This window comes from Micromys minutus (genome assembly GCF_963924665.1).
Source record: "Micromys minutus genome assembly, chromosome: 5".
In the NCBI taxonomy this organism is placed as follows: domain Eukaryota; kingdom Metazoa; phylum Chordata; class Mammalia; order Rodentia; family Muridae; genus Micromys; species Micromys minutus.
In genome coordinates, this window is record NC_137974.1 from 79,617,106 (window position 1) to 79,634,329 (window position 17,224).

Sequence of the window (17,224 nt, forward strand, 5' to 3'; positions counted from 1 at the left end):
GCTCATGAGTTTACTTCTGAAAGAGAACTGGGCAAGGGCTTATAGGAACTCAAAACCAAAGCAACTCAAGGGTGTCTAGAACTTTAAAATGGGCTTTTTATAGAACACTGTTTTTTGAGGTAGATTCTATGTAGCTATAATTAACCTAGAGGTCACTATATAGCACTATATAAAAGTCTGAAGCTTTTGGCAATCCTCCTGCCTCTGCCTCCAAGTCCTAGGATTAAAGGCATGTCCAGTTCAAACATTCTTTTGCCCAGTGAGTTAACAATTCCTTCTATCGGCGCTTGCTTCAGCAGGAGTGGATATTTTAAACATAACATGTCTCAGCTTAGAGACCTCTTCAGGAGGTGGGATGTTCTGCTGTTTCAGGGAAAGGATATGTTTGGCATTGTGTGTTTGCACACCACAACCACAGGCTACTAAGTATTAACATCAAGCAACAAGAATGGACTATTATCTTAATGAAGAGACTGTCTTCAAAGTTCCACAGAGAACAGGACAAGGTTCCTCTTGCCTCTGGGTAACAGTGGTCCTTGTACATAACATAGAGTTTTCCTCTGAAACAGTTTGAAACTTGGCACAAACCAAACACAGCTTTAATCAAGTTTGAGAACACGTTTCCTCGCTTCACTCCCATGCCCTCTCCTAACACTGCATCTGCATACGACCCAGAGAGTGTTTACCATCAGTAACATTCAGCTCTTGTGGGCTTTCTGGGCGAACACGTTAACTAATGATGTGATGGTCCAGTGCCAAGGTCACTGGGTCACCCGGGAGAGGTTAATTCTGCAATGTGCAATGTGTACACCGCTGTGTTATGAGATCTGAGCAGGAGAAATGACTCTGCACATTATTTTTAATGCATTTATGAGCAGGTCATCTTTTAGCCAGTTTGTAATGATTGTCTAAGTCTGAATGAATAACCCTGAGAGTTTTGAAGACCAATCTAAAGTGAGTATATGACATGAATTTGTTATATCGAATAATGACTAGATACAATGAGAAATGGTCCATCATATGAGTACTATTAATGTCAGGGCTCGCTTTTTTATTAAAATGTAAGAATACAAATCGCTTATATCAGTAAAATACAGTAGCATTCAGGCTCTAATATCAACAGTAAATCAGCCTACGGACAGAAAAGACGTAGGACATGCAGGTGAGGGAAAGGAGACATCTTGTCACTCTAGATTACAGACAGCTGCCACAGGCAAAAATAAAAATAAAAACAAAAATAATAAAATGGCAATTAAGTTCACTGCGGTCCTTTAATGCTTTGAAGAAAACTTATTAAGAATACATATTTTTTTAAAAAAAATCTTACATTTGGACAGATAGACCATCACCTACCTTTCTAACAACAGTAAGAGCAAACGCAGCTGTGCAAGCGCACGGTGCCTGGGCTGAGCACTGTGACAGTGTCACTGAGAGCCCGGGCATGCTCCTACGTTGAAGGCAGACTGTGGTACGGAAGTTATGGCAGGTTGGTTCCAAAATGTGATGCTGGGTTCCAGACCAGTGCTGCTGGGCAGTGCCCGTCTTGGCCCGGCTTCACCAGCCATGAGAATATAAATCACAAAGAAAAACTTAACCAACCAGTCATTTTGAGATAGCAAGAAAGGAAAGAAAATCAGTTTTGTAAAAACACTTTTCCCTCTTTTTTAAGCTTCTTTATTTACTCCGGATAGTTAACAAAACAGTGCTCAATAGTGAAGTAAGCAGATTTTACACTCACTATTACCGCGTGGATAAAAAGAGCCATATGCATTTTGTTTGGATACATCAATCATCCCAGATATCTGTGGTAGGGCCCTCGAGAACAGGCTCAGAGGCACAAAGTTGATAAATACATTTAACCCTGTCAAGCATTCAAAAGATAAATGCAATCACATAGCAAAAAAAAAAAAAAAAAAAAAAAAATCCATTTGTATCTTTGACCTTTCCAAGGCTGTGGAGAATCTTTTCACATGTCAGAAATCTCTATAGCAAAGATTCCTATAATAGAAAAAAAAACAAAACAGATTAAGGTTTTAAATTAAATAATGTTAGCATGTGTAAAAAGGATGTATTATGTGTTACTTTAGCAGTCCTTGGGTTTTACCCCCTCAGCTTCTGTGAAGGGAAATGACACAGTGAACTTGTTCACAAGCCATGGTGTATTCACACCACACACCATAGTATGTTCACACCACATACCATAGTATGTTCACACCACACACCATAGTATGTTCACACCACATACCATAGTATGTTCATACCACACAGTACTAATTCAGCTTAATAAGAACGAAATATTGAGACACTCATCTTGGTGGCTGTCACGGGCATTATGCCCAGTGAAAACAGTCGGGCTGTGTCCTGTGCATGACTGAATTTTCATGGGCTCCTCTAAGGCGTGGAATTATAGTGCAGTAGGGACACAGCAGGTTTGGATTCTAACTCTAAGGGGACAGGTGCCACAAGGGAGGATTTTCTTTTACACTTAATGTCTTTAAATTACCAATGGGCATTTCATACATATATGTCATTGTACTTTTCTCTGTTGCATCCCACCTCGGCACCCCTCCCCCTCCCACCATCCCCATCTGCCGGCCCCTTCATCCCATAATAGTTGCCCTTTTGCCTTCCTGTCCCATGTATTCCACTGGACTCTTCTTCAGATCTTCTCCTAAGTCCTGTGGTGTTGATGGGACAATTCCGTATCTAGTTTTAGTAAGTAACGAATACCAAGACTGTACATGCATGAACATGTATGCACACTGAATACATGTAAAAAGCTAGGAAAATATGAGTAAAGTCTGTGCTGAGTCATACCAGTGCCGACTTCCTGTTCTGCAAGGCATTGATACTGCAGGAACTGGAGAGGATCTATGAAATTCTCTGTGCTGTTTTTGCTGCTGCCTCGAAGGCAGTAGCCATTAAAAATACTTGTGATCCATCCATTCATCTGATGAATTTTAAATATTGCTTAGCAGCTAAAAGAGACGTGTAAGATTCTGTCCAAGACTCAAAATATATTATGTTGAGACTAAGTCAGTGCCAGAGGCGAGGTGCTGTATAACAGCTCTTTCACAACTGGAGAGACAGAGGTAAACAGAGCAGAAGTTGGGCTCTCTGGCAGAGCAGCAAGCACTCCCAACTACCTGCTCATCTCTCCAGCCTCAGGGGAGGCAGGTGAAGTCCACAGTAAATGATGATGTTTAAAAGTAACACATAGACTACAAGCCTTCCTAAATATTACAAGGCTTTTGCATTTTTTAAAAACAAAGAAAACCAATCAAATGGAGAAATATAGGGAACCACATAATGGCAGACAGCAAACAGGATATTGTGACAGATTTAAAACCAAACACAGCAGTTATAGCAACAGCGTGCAAATGTTTTACCTCTATTAAACTTTTTTAATCTTAGTAAAAAAAAATTTAATGGCATATAAGGCAAAACTCAAGCCAATACTTCATAAAAGAGATGTAGTGAGACAGGGAGATCCAGACAGAGTTAAGGGTATTTACCAGGAGAATGGAGACAGTAAAGGTGGATCAGCAACCTGGATACACAGTATCAGACACCAAACCAAAGAATATAAATGTTTCAGAGAAGAACACTTCATAAAAGTTGCACACAGCAAGGAAGGATGGCAATCCAGAGTGCCCAGGCAGCAGAGGACAGCAAACCATATGGGATGCAATGGTCTCAGCGTCTCTGTTAGAGCCATGGCAATGTGAGAGGCAAACGCTGGTGCTACAACAGTGCCACAAGCAGGAAGGAGAGAGAAAACCATTGGCCTGTGCAGCAGGCTGGACTTGGGACTGACTTCCTAGCAGTGAGATGCTGTATCTTTCCTAGAGAAAATGGGAGAGCATCTTCCAAGTTGAGTTGAGTTCAGTTCAAAAGCCAGACCTAGAAGGTGATTAACAGTAACTAGATATTTAGGAGTTATGCTGAGTTCCAAGGTGGTCCTGATGTCAAGAAAACGAAGGCTGGGGAGATGGGTCCATTGGTAGAGTGCTTGCCTTGTAACCAGGAGACTTGAGTTTCATTCTTACAACTCAAGAAAAACTGTACATGGTGGTTTCTGCTTGTAACCCCAGTGCTGGGGAGGAAGAGACAGGGATCCTAGAGGTGACTAGACAGCCAGCCTAGACCAGCTGGAGGGATCCTGTCTCAAAACAAAGAAAAAAGGTAAACAGTACCTGAGGAACAACAGCCAAGGTTTGCCTCTGGCCTCTATATATTTACACAAACATGCACAGAAAGAAAACTATTCTTTGAAACCTAGACCATCTTCTTAATCCAGAAGCAAGTGGAGAAAACCACAGCTTCTAAGGAAAGCAAGCTCCTGCCGTGCAGTCCTCCTGGAGACTGGTGGTGCTCAACATCCTGCATTATTATGATCACATATTAAGATCCCTAGTATTTGATGCTTCTGAATTTCTGACTTTTGAAATTGTGTTTTGTTTGGTGTGGTAGGTAGACTAATAACAGATCTTGATAGTTTTTATTCCAAATGCTTGTTAATATATGCTAATATACTTATTAATTCCAAATGTTTGCCTCTAGATCCTTTCTTCTCAGCATATATAATCCTGACATCTTTGAGAACAATACGTTTGTCCCTGTTTCTGTGCCCACTACTCCTTCTATTTCAGCCCTCTTTACATCACTGCAGACTTCTAAGAGAATCGGTGTCAGTGGACACTATTCTACTTCTGAAAATAAACAGAGGATTCTGTGCCTTAAAACATAAGAAATGCTAGGAATTAAGACATTCAGGAGACTTTAAAACACTGTTCACAAGATAAGACAGACCAACTGGACAGAAGGTAATCAGATCTACTTAAAAGATATGCACAGAACCACAAAGTCAGTGCTTTGTAGATATAATACTATGCTTCAAAAAGAAACACACCTGCTCAAGTGTACACATTTGTAAAAAACTGGCCATGTGGAAGGTATTCACAGAGCTCATGAAACAGAGATGGTAAAGATAATAATTCCTAGTCATGATGCAAACATAGCAGAAATATAAATCAAAACTGTATACACCCTTCCAACTGGAATTTTTAAGATTTCCCATCAACTTATTGACAAAAGTGAAAATAAAACAGAAACCAGAGTCTCACAAACAAGTTGAAGAAAAGCAAAACATTTAAGAACACACAAGTTCATTCAAAGCAGCAATAATGAAAATGAAGAGTTCTAAATCTCTAGCAACTAAACAGAGAACAGCAGTAAGTTATTAATCCCCCACCCCAAAAGCAAGGAGAAAACTCCAATATAACACAGAAAGAAAATAATAAAAAATTAATAACAGAAAAAAACAGATCAAAACTAATACATTGACATTCTGGGGTTTGTGAGACTAGAAAAAACTCAGTGGTTAATAAGAATGCTGGGTGTTCTAGAGGACTGGGGTTTGTTCCAATGGTGGTTCACGGCCTTCTGTAGCTCCAGTTCCAGGGAATTACATGCCCCTTTCTGGCCTTTGAAGGTACCAGACATACATTCGTGAAAAATACCCATCCATATATGTGTACACACATATATGCACGTATATGCATATGTGTGTGTGTATATACATTATAAAGTGGTGGTATTTTTTAGTATTTAACTTTTAGTATCTTTAGACTATTACAAAAAACAAACTATGTCCACAACTGGTCATAATACAGATATTATGGGTCATGGATAAATACAAGAACAAATTTAAGTCATTCATGAACTTGATATTTGTCTAATGCTCTCAGGAAAAACAGGATACAAGGGCAGGAATGGTGGCCTGCAAACAGATCTGGAGCCTTTTCCTTATCTATTCACTGAGATGATGTTGTTGCAGAAGCCCAGAGGCTGTGGGCTGAGGACTGAGTTGGGGGTGGGGTTGTGCTGCTGGTGGTGAGCCTCAGTCCTCATGGTGACGTAACAAATACAACATGAGGAAAGACAAGTTGGATGCCCATGATGGTGCTTTGGAGTTGGATGGTTGCTTTTTAAGGGAGGAAGGGACAGAAGGAGAGATAGACAGACAGACATACAAATGGACAGAGACAGAGAAAGACAAAGAGAGATGATGGGGAAATATGCAGTACTGTGGGCACATGAGATGTTTTTTTATACCATAAAACACATGGGACAAATTTCTAACAATAGTGAATTGAGCAAGAGGTATTTTTAGTGTCACATGTTTAGCTTATGCACATTTTAAATTATTCCCAAATAAAACTTTTAAACATTTGTGAAACATAACAATAAAGTCTAAAATAAAAGTAAATCATACTTTCCTGGTGCATATCGATTCTATGGAGCAACAGCGATTAACCCACATTTGTAATAAACGGACATGAGAAATGCACAAATAAAAAGAATGCCGACTTTGAGCACACAGCATGTAGGCTGATGGCCCAGGTCAGTGCCCTGTGCTTGCCGAGTTCATGGATGACAAGTGAGGGGCGTGGACAGTGTCCCAGCAGAGCTGGGGGCCCTGGAGCCGTCTCACCTCAGTGCGGTACTCATGTAGAACTCATTAGAGATGAAAACCCTCTATTTTTGGTGTCACCATGTCTTATAAGTATCGGCTTCCTCGCTTCCTCACATCTCACTGTGAACACGGCTACACTCCAGATCCTTGCACACTTACTCTTCCAATGATCGGTCGAGGCCTCGGTCAGGAGATCGATGGTGAGCACGCTCTGGTGAGTGACATTTTGTAGTCGGCTTCATTGAACCCAAATGATAAGCATTACTTGAGTAATTCTGGCGGCGAAGCTCTTGGACAGCCCTTTCCCTACAAAGACGATGATGATAATAATAACAATGCTTTCAAAATGTACATTCAGCGGTATTATTAAACCTATCATAAAACTGTAGCTCAACTCAACTTTAAAATCTACCTACCATGAAATAATAAACTCCTGACCGAGCCAAGAGAACTTTTTTTTTTCTTTAAGATTCTTTTCTAGATCAGACAGATGCCCCGGTTCTGCGATCTCCTTTCCCTACAGGTCACAATTTCTTCAGAAGAACCTGAGGGGCTGGGACCACTGAGCCCCAGGGTCACAAGCAGAACTGGAAAGCCTCAGATACACGCTGCTTCCATGCTTCCAGGCAGGCAGCAGAGTGGCGAGGCCCATGGCGTGCCAGGTCTCTCCATCGCATGACTTGGAGGTGTGGTGGGACGGCAGCTGTGCACCCGTGTCTGCCAGGAGGCCGATCAGAGTGCAGCATTACCGAATGGGAGGGCTGAGCCCGGAACATGAGCAGGGGCTAGCCCCTGCGTGGTGGCTCCTCTGGCCTGAAGACAGCTCCGTTGAGCACCTGCAACACTGGTGTGGTGCCCTGGACCAAGCTTTGTAGGGGACACCTGCCGGGGAGGCCTTCCCCAGTGCCCTGCTCCCCTAGGCTGTGGGAGGTGGTGACATTGAGGCCAGCCTCCTTCACCAGGAGCTTAGTGCTCACCAGGTTCACACCCACCTTCTTCGATGCCAAGAGAAGTCATAACAGCAGCATTCCGGAGGCTGAGGCAGGACCAGCCGTTTGAGGCTAGCCTGGGCTCGAATGAGACCTTTCCTCAAAAAATAAAAATAAAAAAACAAACAGCACACATGTGCACACACGTGTGCACACACTGAAAGCCACTAAGATAAACCCCCTATATGTTAAGGAACAACATATTCAGGCCGAGTACTGTGCAGAGAGCAACTCACCTTTCAAATCGCTCCGTTCCTAGTTGTCTTTTTGTAATGTCCAAATCTGCTTCTAACTGTGTTACAACATTTCTGAACTGCGCCACATCTCTGCTCTGGATGGCCCTGTGCAAAAGGTCAGAGTGACAGTTGATTAAACTCAAAATATGCTTGCAACCCCAAGAGAGTGTAAGTTATAGTGCCAATGGCATCTTAACTGGATCCAAGATACAAGTTATTTTATGTGTGTAGGGCATGTGTGGTGTGGTATGTGTAGTGGGGTGTTTGTGTGTGATGTGTATGTATATAGTATGTGTGCATGTGTAGTGTGTGTGCACACGTGTATGTGTGTGGTATGTGTGTATGTGGTGTGTGTGTATGTTGTGTGTGGTTGATATGTATGTGGTATATGTGTATGTATAGTGTGTGTGTGCATGTATGTATGTGGTATGTGTGTGTGGTGTGTATGTGGTGTGTTTATGTGTTTATGTGGTATACGTGGTGTGTCTGTATGTATGTGGTATGTGTGTGTACATGTAGTATGTGTGTGTGTGTATGTGGCATGTGTGTGTGGTATGCAGTATGGTATGTGTGTGGTGTATAGTATAATGGTGTGGTATATGGTGTAATGGTGTGGTGTAATGGTGGTGGTGGTGGTGGTGGTGGTGGTGTGTGTGTGTGTGTGTGTGTGTGTGTGTGTGTGTGTGGTGTGTAGTATGTGCAGGTTGGACTTGGTCTTGTTCTGTATATGTGCACATGTGGGGGTGGGGGAGGCCAGAGGCTGATGGGCATTTTGCTCATTCAGTCTCCACTGTTATTTTTTAAGAGGATCTCCCAACTGAAGCTGGAATTCCTCCATCTGGTATGCTGTTTGGCCAGTGAGTTCCAGAGATCTGTTTCCGCTCCCCAGTGCTGGGGCTAGAGTGGCATGCTGCTGCTCCCAGGTTTACATGGTCGCTGGTGGGCGATCCAAACTCAGATCCTTGCGTTTGCATAGGCAGCACCTTACTGACTGAGACAGTCCTCAGCCACACACTGATTTTTAGGGCCAGATTGACTGATGTGTGTTAGATATATTCAATGCACACACTTAATTACTTGGAAGGCCTCAGCAATCCCAGTCATGTTCAGTTAATCAAACCCTGTCTCTGGTTCTGTACACACAAATGGGGCTACATTATATATCACCAATCTGTATTATTCATTTGTGCAAATGTTCTTTACAAACATACTTTTTAGAAAATTTTCCACATGGGCTAGCTCTGAGTCACAGTATTTAGCAGCAGGCTGAAACAGTATACCTCATGGTGGGAGTTTTCTTCTTTACTAAGGTGCATTTCCTCCGAGCAGTCTGAGGAAGGGACCCTGAGGGACCTGCTGAGATTTGCAATAGCCTCTGACTGGAACTGACAAGTTACAGAAAGAGAACCCAGGGAACAGTCAAGGAAACTAGCCCTGGTTTGGGGTCCTTGGTGGCTGAGTGCTGAGAAAGCGTGTACCACACTTGCCCAGGTGCCAGGCTCAGGTGTAAGGAAGACAGGTGACAGCCTTATGGATGAGGCCCAGAGGAACAAAGGCTGAGGACCCACTGGTGACCAATTTCATAAACTTTCACTACCCAGACAATGGACTATCAAACTAAGGGTCTTCAAATTAAAGGATAATATAACTGTTTTTTTTAATGTACTAAGATAAAAATTCTGAGGGATTCCTCAGTGTTGTTGGTTCATTTCCTCTGGGCATCTAGCATATACTCTACTGACACACAGGGAACTATGGTGTGACAAATGGGGAGACAGACAGCAATACCAGACGCCCATAAATGCAAGAGTCCTTGTGGTTTCATGGTGTTTGTTTTACATTTCCTAATGGCAACATTTTACCTCAGACTACCATATTCAAAACAACTGGCAGAGACTGTTACATTTTAAAATCTTAGATTAGAAAACCTAGACTGTGGTATTAAATCTTAGGCAAATCACAATACTTCTGTTTCCCAGTTTAATTAACGGCAAACTGGGTTTCAGCATCTAGACCCCAGCTTTCAAACATTCCTAAATGACACGGCTGGCCAGCTCACATTTTGTTCTCGGCTAGGCAAAGGTGCTCCTTCAGCAGCTGGATCTCGGACTCCTTCTCCTGTAACGCTATCTGAGACTGGTACTCTTTGTCTCGGTTGGCCACCAGCAGAGCCTCAAGGTTCTGCATGGAGATCCTCTCATTTGTCATCTGACTCCTGAGCAGTTCTATTTCAGAGCGCGCAGAGTCCAGCTCATTCTCCATCTGTGTGAAGGAAGGCAGCCGGGTTTACTCCTGTCCATTGTCTTAGCTGACATGTCAGCAGGGCTCTGTGGCATGCACTGTGACATTGTTTCTCTTAACAGTTGCACACATGATGCACATGTGTTACCACTTTCCCCGCCCCTCACACCATATCAGAAAACCCACTATTTAAAAGTCTGTCAGTCCCAACTGCAAACACTTTCCATTTCCAGTTTCAATACTTTCTCATACAGTTTTGCACAACAAGATGGTGCTTGTGACCCCAGCATCACCTCAAACTGGTTGTGTTATGACTAAATGCCTTATGATATATCATTGTACTATACAGGCAAGGAGTATGAAGGGTAGATACACTATCCACTCTCTAATATAAACCTAGAAAAAACTTGCCCCTTTGAAAGGTATTCTGAGCTCAAAGTGTTCTCAGTAAGTTTAATATTTCTTCAAAAAGATTATCAGTTAAAAGAATAATTTATTGTCCTGTAATACATAACATTATATATGCATTTTAAAAGATAATAAAAAGGCATGAATAAAAATGAAATTACTAGTGGAGGGGCAGATACCTCAGTGGACAGAGAGGAAAGAACTTTCTAAGTTACATAAATGAACTCACATAAACTGAGGAAAACTAAAAGTAATACTATGATCAGAAAATTTAAAAAAATACAATTAAGTATAGCAAACACGTTGGGGAAACACTCACGGTCCATGATCAAGTACAGTGGTTACTGTAGGTTCTTCATAGATGCTTTTTATATTCCTACATTTATATGTTTCCTATATTCCCAGATTATAATTATTCTTTATTACATAAAAGTATTGGATTTTGTCAAATTCTTTTTCTTTATCTACTTGAGAAAATTGGGTTTTATTTTTGACTATTCAGTATGTATTACATAGACTGGTTTAAGGTATAAACCAATCCTCCATTCATGGGATAACTCCCATTTGATTAGTGTATAAATTTATTTTATAGACTGTTAGATTTAGAGAGAGAGAAATATATGTACATGCCCACATGTATGAGGTGTGTGTGTACATGTATGGTGTGTATGTGCACATGTGTACACATGTCATAGGTCAACTTAGGTGTCCTTTACAATTGCTTTTCTACCTTACTTTTTGTAGATAGAGTCCCTCCCTGAACCTGGAGCTCATCGATTGGCTAGAATCAGCTCCAGGCATCCACTTGTCTGCTCTTCTTTAGGACTTCTACAGGCACCTCCAAGAACCCAGCTTTTACATGGGTCTGGGGATCCAAATGTAATCCTTAATTAATCCTTAGCATTAATCTTATGTTTTGGCCCTTTCCAGAAGATCTCAAATCACTAACCTAACCTCATAATTCGGATATTGGGGGTAGGTGGGAAAGAAGCAAACTGCAAGCATGTTACATAGTATGGTATATCCCCAGCCCTGTATTGGTTTTCTAGTTATCACATAAAGAGTTCTTAAACAAATTATAGTCATGAGAAATATTAGTTTCCTTTTCTCGTCATGACTATGTAAGTAAACATGAACTATAAGTTGGAAATACAAGGAGACGTCCTCAATCTTACAAAAAAAAGCATCTGTGAAAAACCTACAGCAAGCACTATACTTAATAATGGACACCTGAATGCTTTTCTGACTTGACACAGAAACACCTAACATGCTATTTCAGTCCAGCATTTGAGTAGGGTTCTAGCCAGGGCTGGGCATCATATTGGAGTCCCAGAATGTGCTCTTTTGTATTTGGGAGAGTAAACTATTTTTGTATTAGCATATCTTTCAACGTTCAAGGGAATTCACAACTAAAGCAATCTAGGCCTCAATTTGCTTTCCAGAAGTTTTCAAATTACTATTTCAGGTTCTCAATTTGTTTGGAGGTTTATCCGGCTGTGCAGCTCTTTTCCTTAAGCCAATTTCAACATTAGAAAGCCAACAATCCAGTGAGAATGTAGACAAGGGCCGGAGACATGTAGCATCAAACAAAGACATGCAGATGGCAAACAACAAAAAGAAAAGACAGACTTTGCAATCCAGTAGGCAATGAATATTTAAATCACCCTGATAGAACTCTGTACACACAGAAGACTGCTAAAGACTTACTTAAGTGACAACAAGTTTGAACAAAGATGCAGAGGAACAACATCACTCATTCATCATTGATAGACATGGAAAAATGATACAAATATTAGGCAAACTGCATGGAACTTTTCTGAAAAAGTAAATCATACAATTAGCATGCCACCTAAAAATAGTATTTGTGAGAATTTGCACAGCAATGAAGACTTATGCTCATACAACCAGGTTGCAGGGTGAAAACCTGTCTCAAAAAGCAAATAGAACAACAGAAACTGCTCACAGATGTTTACGGTGAGTTTATTTTCAAAACTTTCAAACTAAAAACAACCCATTTGATCTGCAGTGGGAGAATGGCTAAGCTGTTAATGGTGTGACTTCATATATATTAGCATTTTAAATTACTTCTAGTTTGCATGGATTAGAGCATATACATAGTATATGTTACTTTTTTTTACTCCCCACGGCCCTCTTTGTCCTTCTTTTGCTCTTGCTGGTTTTTTAAGTGACACAGTTACAGAGGTGGGGACAGACTAATGGCTGACAGAGGTTGAGGAGCATGTGGATATGCTACAGTAGAGAACTATGTAAACCTGCCAAAAGGAAACATGATAGATTCTGCAGTTGGAAGTCTCTTGTTTCCCTGGATCAAGTTAATACTATAATTATATCAGACTATAATTTTGACAGCTGTAATCATTAAGGGAAACAAAGTAACAAGTACTCTTCATATAATTTATTAAATCAGATGCAAATCTACCACCTTAAAAACCACAAGTTGCCTGAGTTACTTTTTGTTGCTGTGAGAAGATACCAAGGCAACTTAAGAAGGAACTGTTTATTAGGGCTTACAGTTTCAGAGGGTGAGTCCAACACCGGAGTGTGGCAGCCAACAGGCAGCATGGTGCTGGAGGAGCTGAGAGCTTCCATACTTATTTACAAGTAGGAGGCAGAAAGACTGCCAACTGGCAATGTCCTGTGCTTCAGACACCTCAAAGCCCAGCAACAGCCCACCCTATCCAATAAGGCAACACCTCCTAACCTTTCCAAACAGTTCTTGAAAGTATTCAAACATATGAGCCTATGGTGGCTAATCTCATTTAAGCCATCACAGAATATTTTAAAGTCTCCATGGCTCTTAAACAGGTGAAGAAGTCCAAAGACAAAATGATGATCCCTACATCTGACATCAGCAAAATCAAAACACAAATGGCTCAGTGTCAAGGCAGTTAATGTCACAAGTGATTCTGAAGAGCTGGGAAGAGGAGGCTATACCACCTACAGTGAATATTTCTTCAATGAACTGGATTTATAAAGCCCTCTGCTGAGGACTGTGATTGCAAACTCTAAGGTTACTGTAGGCCTGGTCTGTGCCTTCAAGTGGCATGCTAGTGTATAAACTAGTAAATTGTCACTACTCATGGTTCGGGTGCATATCATTTTTGTAACAGTAACATGCTAAGACTTTCCCAATTAAAGAAAAAATCAAGTAAGTGTTTAAGTAAAAGGTTATCTTTTTAAAAAAGTTTTTACAGTAGCAAATTAATCTTTTAAAAGTTCATGATGAAATAAAAAATAATTAAGAAAGTAAGGGTTTGGGCAGATGGCACTTCATTAAGAGATTAATAGTAGATTCTTATAAACCAGACACATGATTCTCAAATGTGCCATAAAGGGTTGATTAACAAGAGATTCAATAGGTTTAATAATGACAATAACCAAACTTCGCTGGCATTGCAGTTACACTGCATACTGTCTACACACTCAGAGGGAGTCACCTCTCCAGGTTCATCTCCAGATAGTCCTTCTCACACACACCACACTTGTCACTAAAACGTACTTATTCTCATTCAAGAATCCATACAGATCTCTCCATCATTTCCTATGTGGGGTGCCCCACCCACCCATGGTCAGCAGTGATTCCTTACGGAATTATTCTTATACCAATATTGGGAGGTTCTGGAGAGCTCGGGCCTGTATGGTCTGAATATTCTAGCTGTAGTGCAGGCAAAAAGTAGATACAATCAAGCATATTACAGCTTCGAAGAATTCATCAATTATTAGATAGAGTTGGTGAAGAGAATGTCATCGAGGGTCTAGCTGAGTGAGGCTGTGTCCTTCGCTCACAGTTCTGTAACGTGTTTCATAATTCCAGCTACATGTAATTGCAAACTACAAGTTTGAAGAAAGATTTTTGTTTTTTTTTTTTATGTTCTTGAATTCCTTAGAATTCAGCTGTCATAAATTAACTTTTTAAACTTTAAAAATAAAAATGTAAAAGCATAATAAAAAAAACTTAGTATTGTATAAATAAAAAGAACCCTTCCTTCAAAAAAAAAAAAAAAAAAAAACAGTACCATTAAAGTAACAGCAATCATAAATGGATTACATACCATTTCTATTTCCTGATCTTTGGCAACCAGCTGTCGGTTAAGAAGTTCTTTGCTTGAGTCGAGCTTAATGCAGAGCTCCCTCGTGGAAGACAAGTCTGCGAGGGCAGACACCTTTTCAAACTGAACCTTCTGAAGCTCCTCCTCCATCTTCACAAGAGACTTGTGTAGAGTTGCAATCTGGGACTTGTAGGAGCGCTCAGCATTTAAGTGCTGCAAGGACAAGACGAGCTTTACACAGATGGAGAGAGCTTAGCCGCAACAACGTCCACAGGGACAACACAACCGGCAAAGCTCGGCGCTGGGATAGCGGACCTCGGGTGATACTGTGCTCATGGGATACACATCTCATCCTGAGACAGACAAACCGAGGCTTCGGCTTTCTTTAAATAAATCTTATCAGTAGTTTTTAAAATGCAATTAGGAAAAAAAACCTGTTTTCTATTAAAATACCTGCAGGCCCACTGCTAGTGACATATCATTTGGTCTATAGTTGATCTGTATTTCACAGTTTGCCTGGTCTACAACGCAAATGTTGCTGCTGCCAAAAAAAAAAAAGATGCTAGCCATTGCCTCATTTAAAGACTTCTTTTTCAATTTTTGACGGACAGGTTTAGCTCAGTCATACTATCATGAGGACTGATGATTTTCTAACACTAATACTTTTGGGAGAAAATGCTTCTCAGCAAGTACAAATTAAGCACAACAATTATGGGGAAAAGCACATTTTTAAAACCATAATATGAGATTCAAGTTACATAAATGCTTTCAAACACTCAAAATAATTCCACTCTCCACACCTTTCTCCTGGCACGCTGCTGACGTCCGTGCCCCAGCACCTACTGAGAGAAATACTTGTTTGCTACAGCATCAAGATAACAGACCTGAGAGGCAACAGCTGTGTGTGCTTCGCACGGATAAAGCACTAAAAACTGTTCCTGGTCCATGGTTTTCGGCCATAGTTTAATGTTCCGTTCGCTCTCTTAAGCCTTCCGTAGCCATTCCTGCTCACTCTGCACATCATCTGCCTAGCTGTCCATCTGTCCATCCTCCCATCACATCTTTACACAAGACTTCATATGCTACAGTTACTGTGCCTCGAGCCAAGTTCAGTGGGAACAAAATTACCGCTGTGTTCACAGACTTCTACTACTGAGGGAGTCGCTATCAATCAAATGCGCTACAGATGAACATATACATACATCAAAAACATATTTTCTGGAAAAAGTAGGCAACAAAAAAATGACCTATGCTAAAGGACCCAGAAAGTTAGGAATGGCTTCCCCAAGGAAATGAGAAGACAAATAGCAGGAGCAGGCATTTCAAGCTAAAAAAAAAAAAAAAAAAAAAAAAAAGAAAAGAAAAAGAAAGAAAGAAAAAAAAACCGCAAAGCGCCATAGATCTGTTGGGTGCAACAATAACACACTCCAGGAACTGACAGAAGGCTGGTGTGAGTGGAGCTCAGCAGTCACAGAAAAGTAACAGGAGCTGCAGAGAGTCAGGCAGGGTTAGTAAGCTGTGGTCGTCAGCGGTGAGATGATCAGGCTTCTTGTGTTTTGGAAGGTCACTCTGAGTTCACTCGAGGTTGTAGACTCTACTAAGATGAGTAGCTACGATAAGGGAAAACTTGCAAGTTAAAACTGAGCAACAAAACATTTTGTTTTGATAAAAACTATGTAGCCCTGGCTGGCTTGGAACTCACTATGTAGACCAGATATAGACCAGGCTGGTCTTGAAATCAGAGTTACTCCTGCCTCTACTTCCCACATTTCACCATGCCTTGCAACAAAACATATTTATTAATTTCACATCTGAGCTCACAGAGAGGAAAGAAATTCCCATTTCCCCAAAAGAAGCAAAGCAAGCGGGTGTTTAGGTTTCACAACTCAGGGATACAGCACCTTGCCTAGCAAACATGAAAAACTGGGTTTAACTGACAGTAAAACACACACACACACACACACACACACACACACACACATACACACACAGTCAAAGACCAGCTTTAGCATTACAGGGTAAACTGAGGTAGGCAGTGAGGGTATGGTGTTGGTGATTGGGGTTGTGCTGATAGCATCCAATTGGCCCCCACCCCTGCTGACAGTGGAGTGTACTCTATGGGGTCAGCATTATTGACAGAACAAAACTTAATTATCTGGGGCTGCAAGAATGCCCAGAGAGAAACTCTGAATTTTAACTCTTAAGTGTATATACATACAGACAGACAGACACACATACATACACAACAAACACACACACACACACACACATTTAATGGATGGAACACAGCCCAACAGCAACACTTTATTTTTTTCTCAGCCTTTTAATACCTTCTGACAAAAGTTCTTCATAGAATTGTGCATAGATAAAATGTTACACAGAAGGGGAATCACAGATGAATGTTAGTAAGTCCAAAGCAGTGCTTCATTCGATAAGCTCATTGTAAGTTCAAAGCAACAGTTTCCCATGGCCTCGCTTTATCATGATGCACACCTGTGGCCTCATCCTTGGACCTACCTAGAATGAATGATTTTCATTGATCACAAATCTGTCCCAAGCCTGTTTCTCTTCTTGGTGCAATTTATGAGAGCTCATTGTATTCCTAATTATGCAGCCTTTACTCACTATTGTAAAAGGAGGGGGCACATTCTATTCTTGATTCTAACTTTATGATATCTCTCTAGCTGAACAAGTAAAATCATCTCTTTAAACTTTCTCCCTAAAATTATTTGAATGAAATCAGGAATCCTATAAAGTCATTACTTCATCTAAGTAGTATTAATTCATGAAAGGTCATCTTTA

The 17,224-nt window shown here is 40.9% G+C and overlaps 1 protein-coding gene across 1 annotated transcript in view; it reads right to left on the minus strand.

The window, feature by feature from the left end:
* Positions 1-1,934: 1,934 nt before the first annotated feature.
* TSGA10 (testis specific 10) overlaps positions 1,935-17,224 on the minus strand; it is a 63,720-nt gene continuing 48,430 nt past the window's right edge. Inside the window, exons 15-19 of the mRNA XM_080916949.1 lie at positions 14,426-14,635; positions 9,763-9,965; positions 7,704-7,808; positions 6,638-6,784; positions 1,935-1,998 (exon numbers count right to left, since the gene is read on the minus strand). Coding sequence (XP_080773075.1) covers positions 1,974-1,998; positions 6,638-6,784; positions 7,704-7,808; positions 9,763-9,965; positions 14,426-14,635 — 690 coding nt within the window. The 3' untranslated portion in view covers positions 1,935-1,973. The remainder of the gene's footprint in view (positions 1,999-6,637; positions 6,785-7,703; positions 7,809-9,762; positions 9,966-14,425; positions 14,636-17,224) is intronic.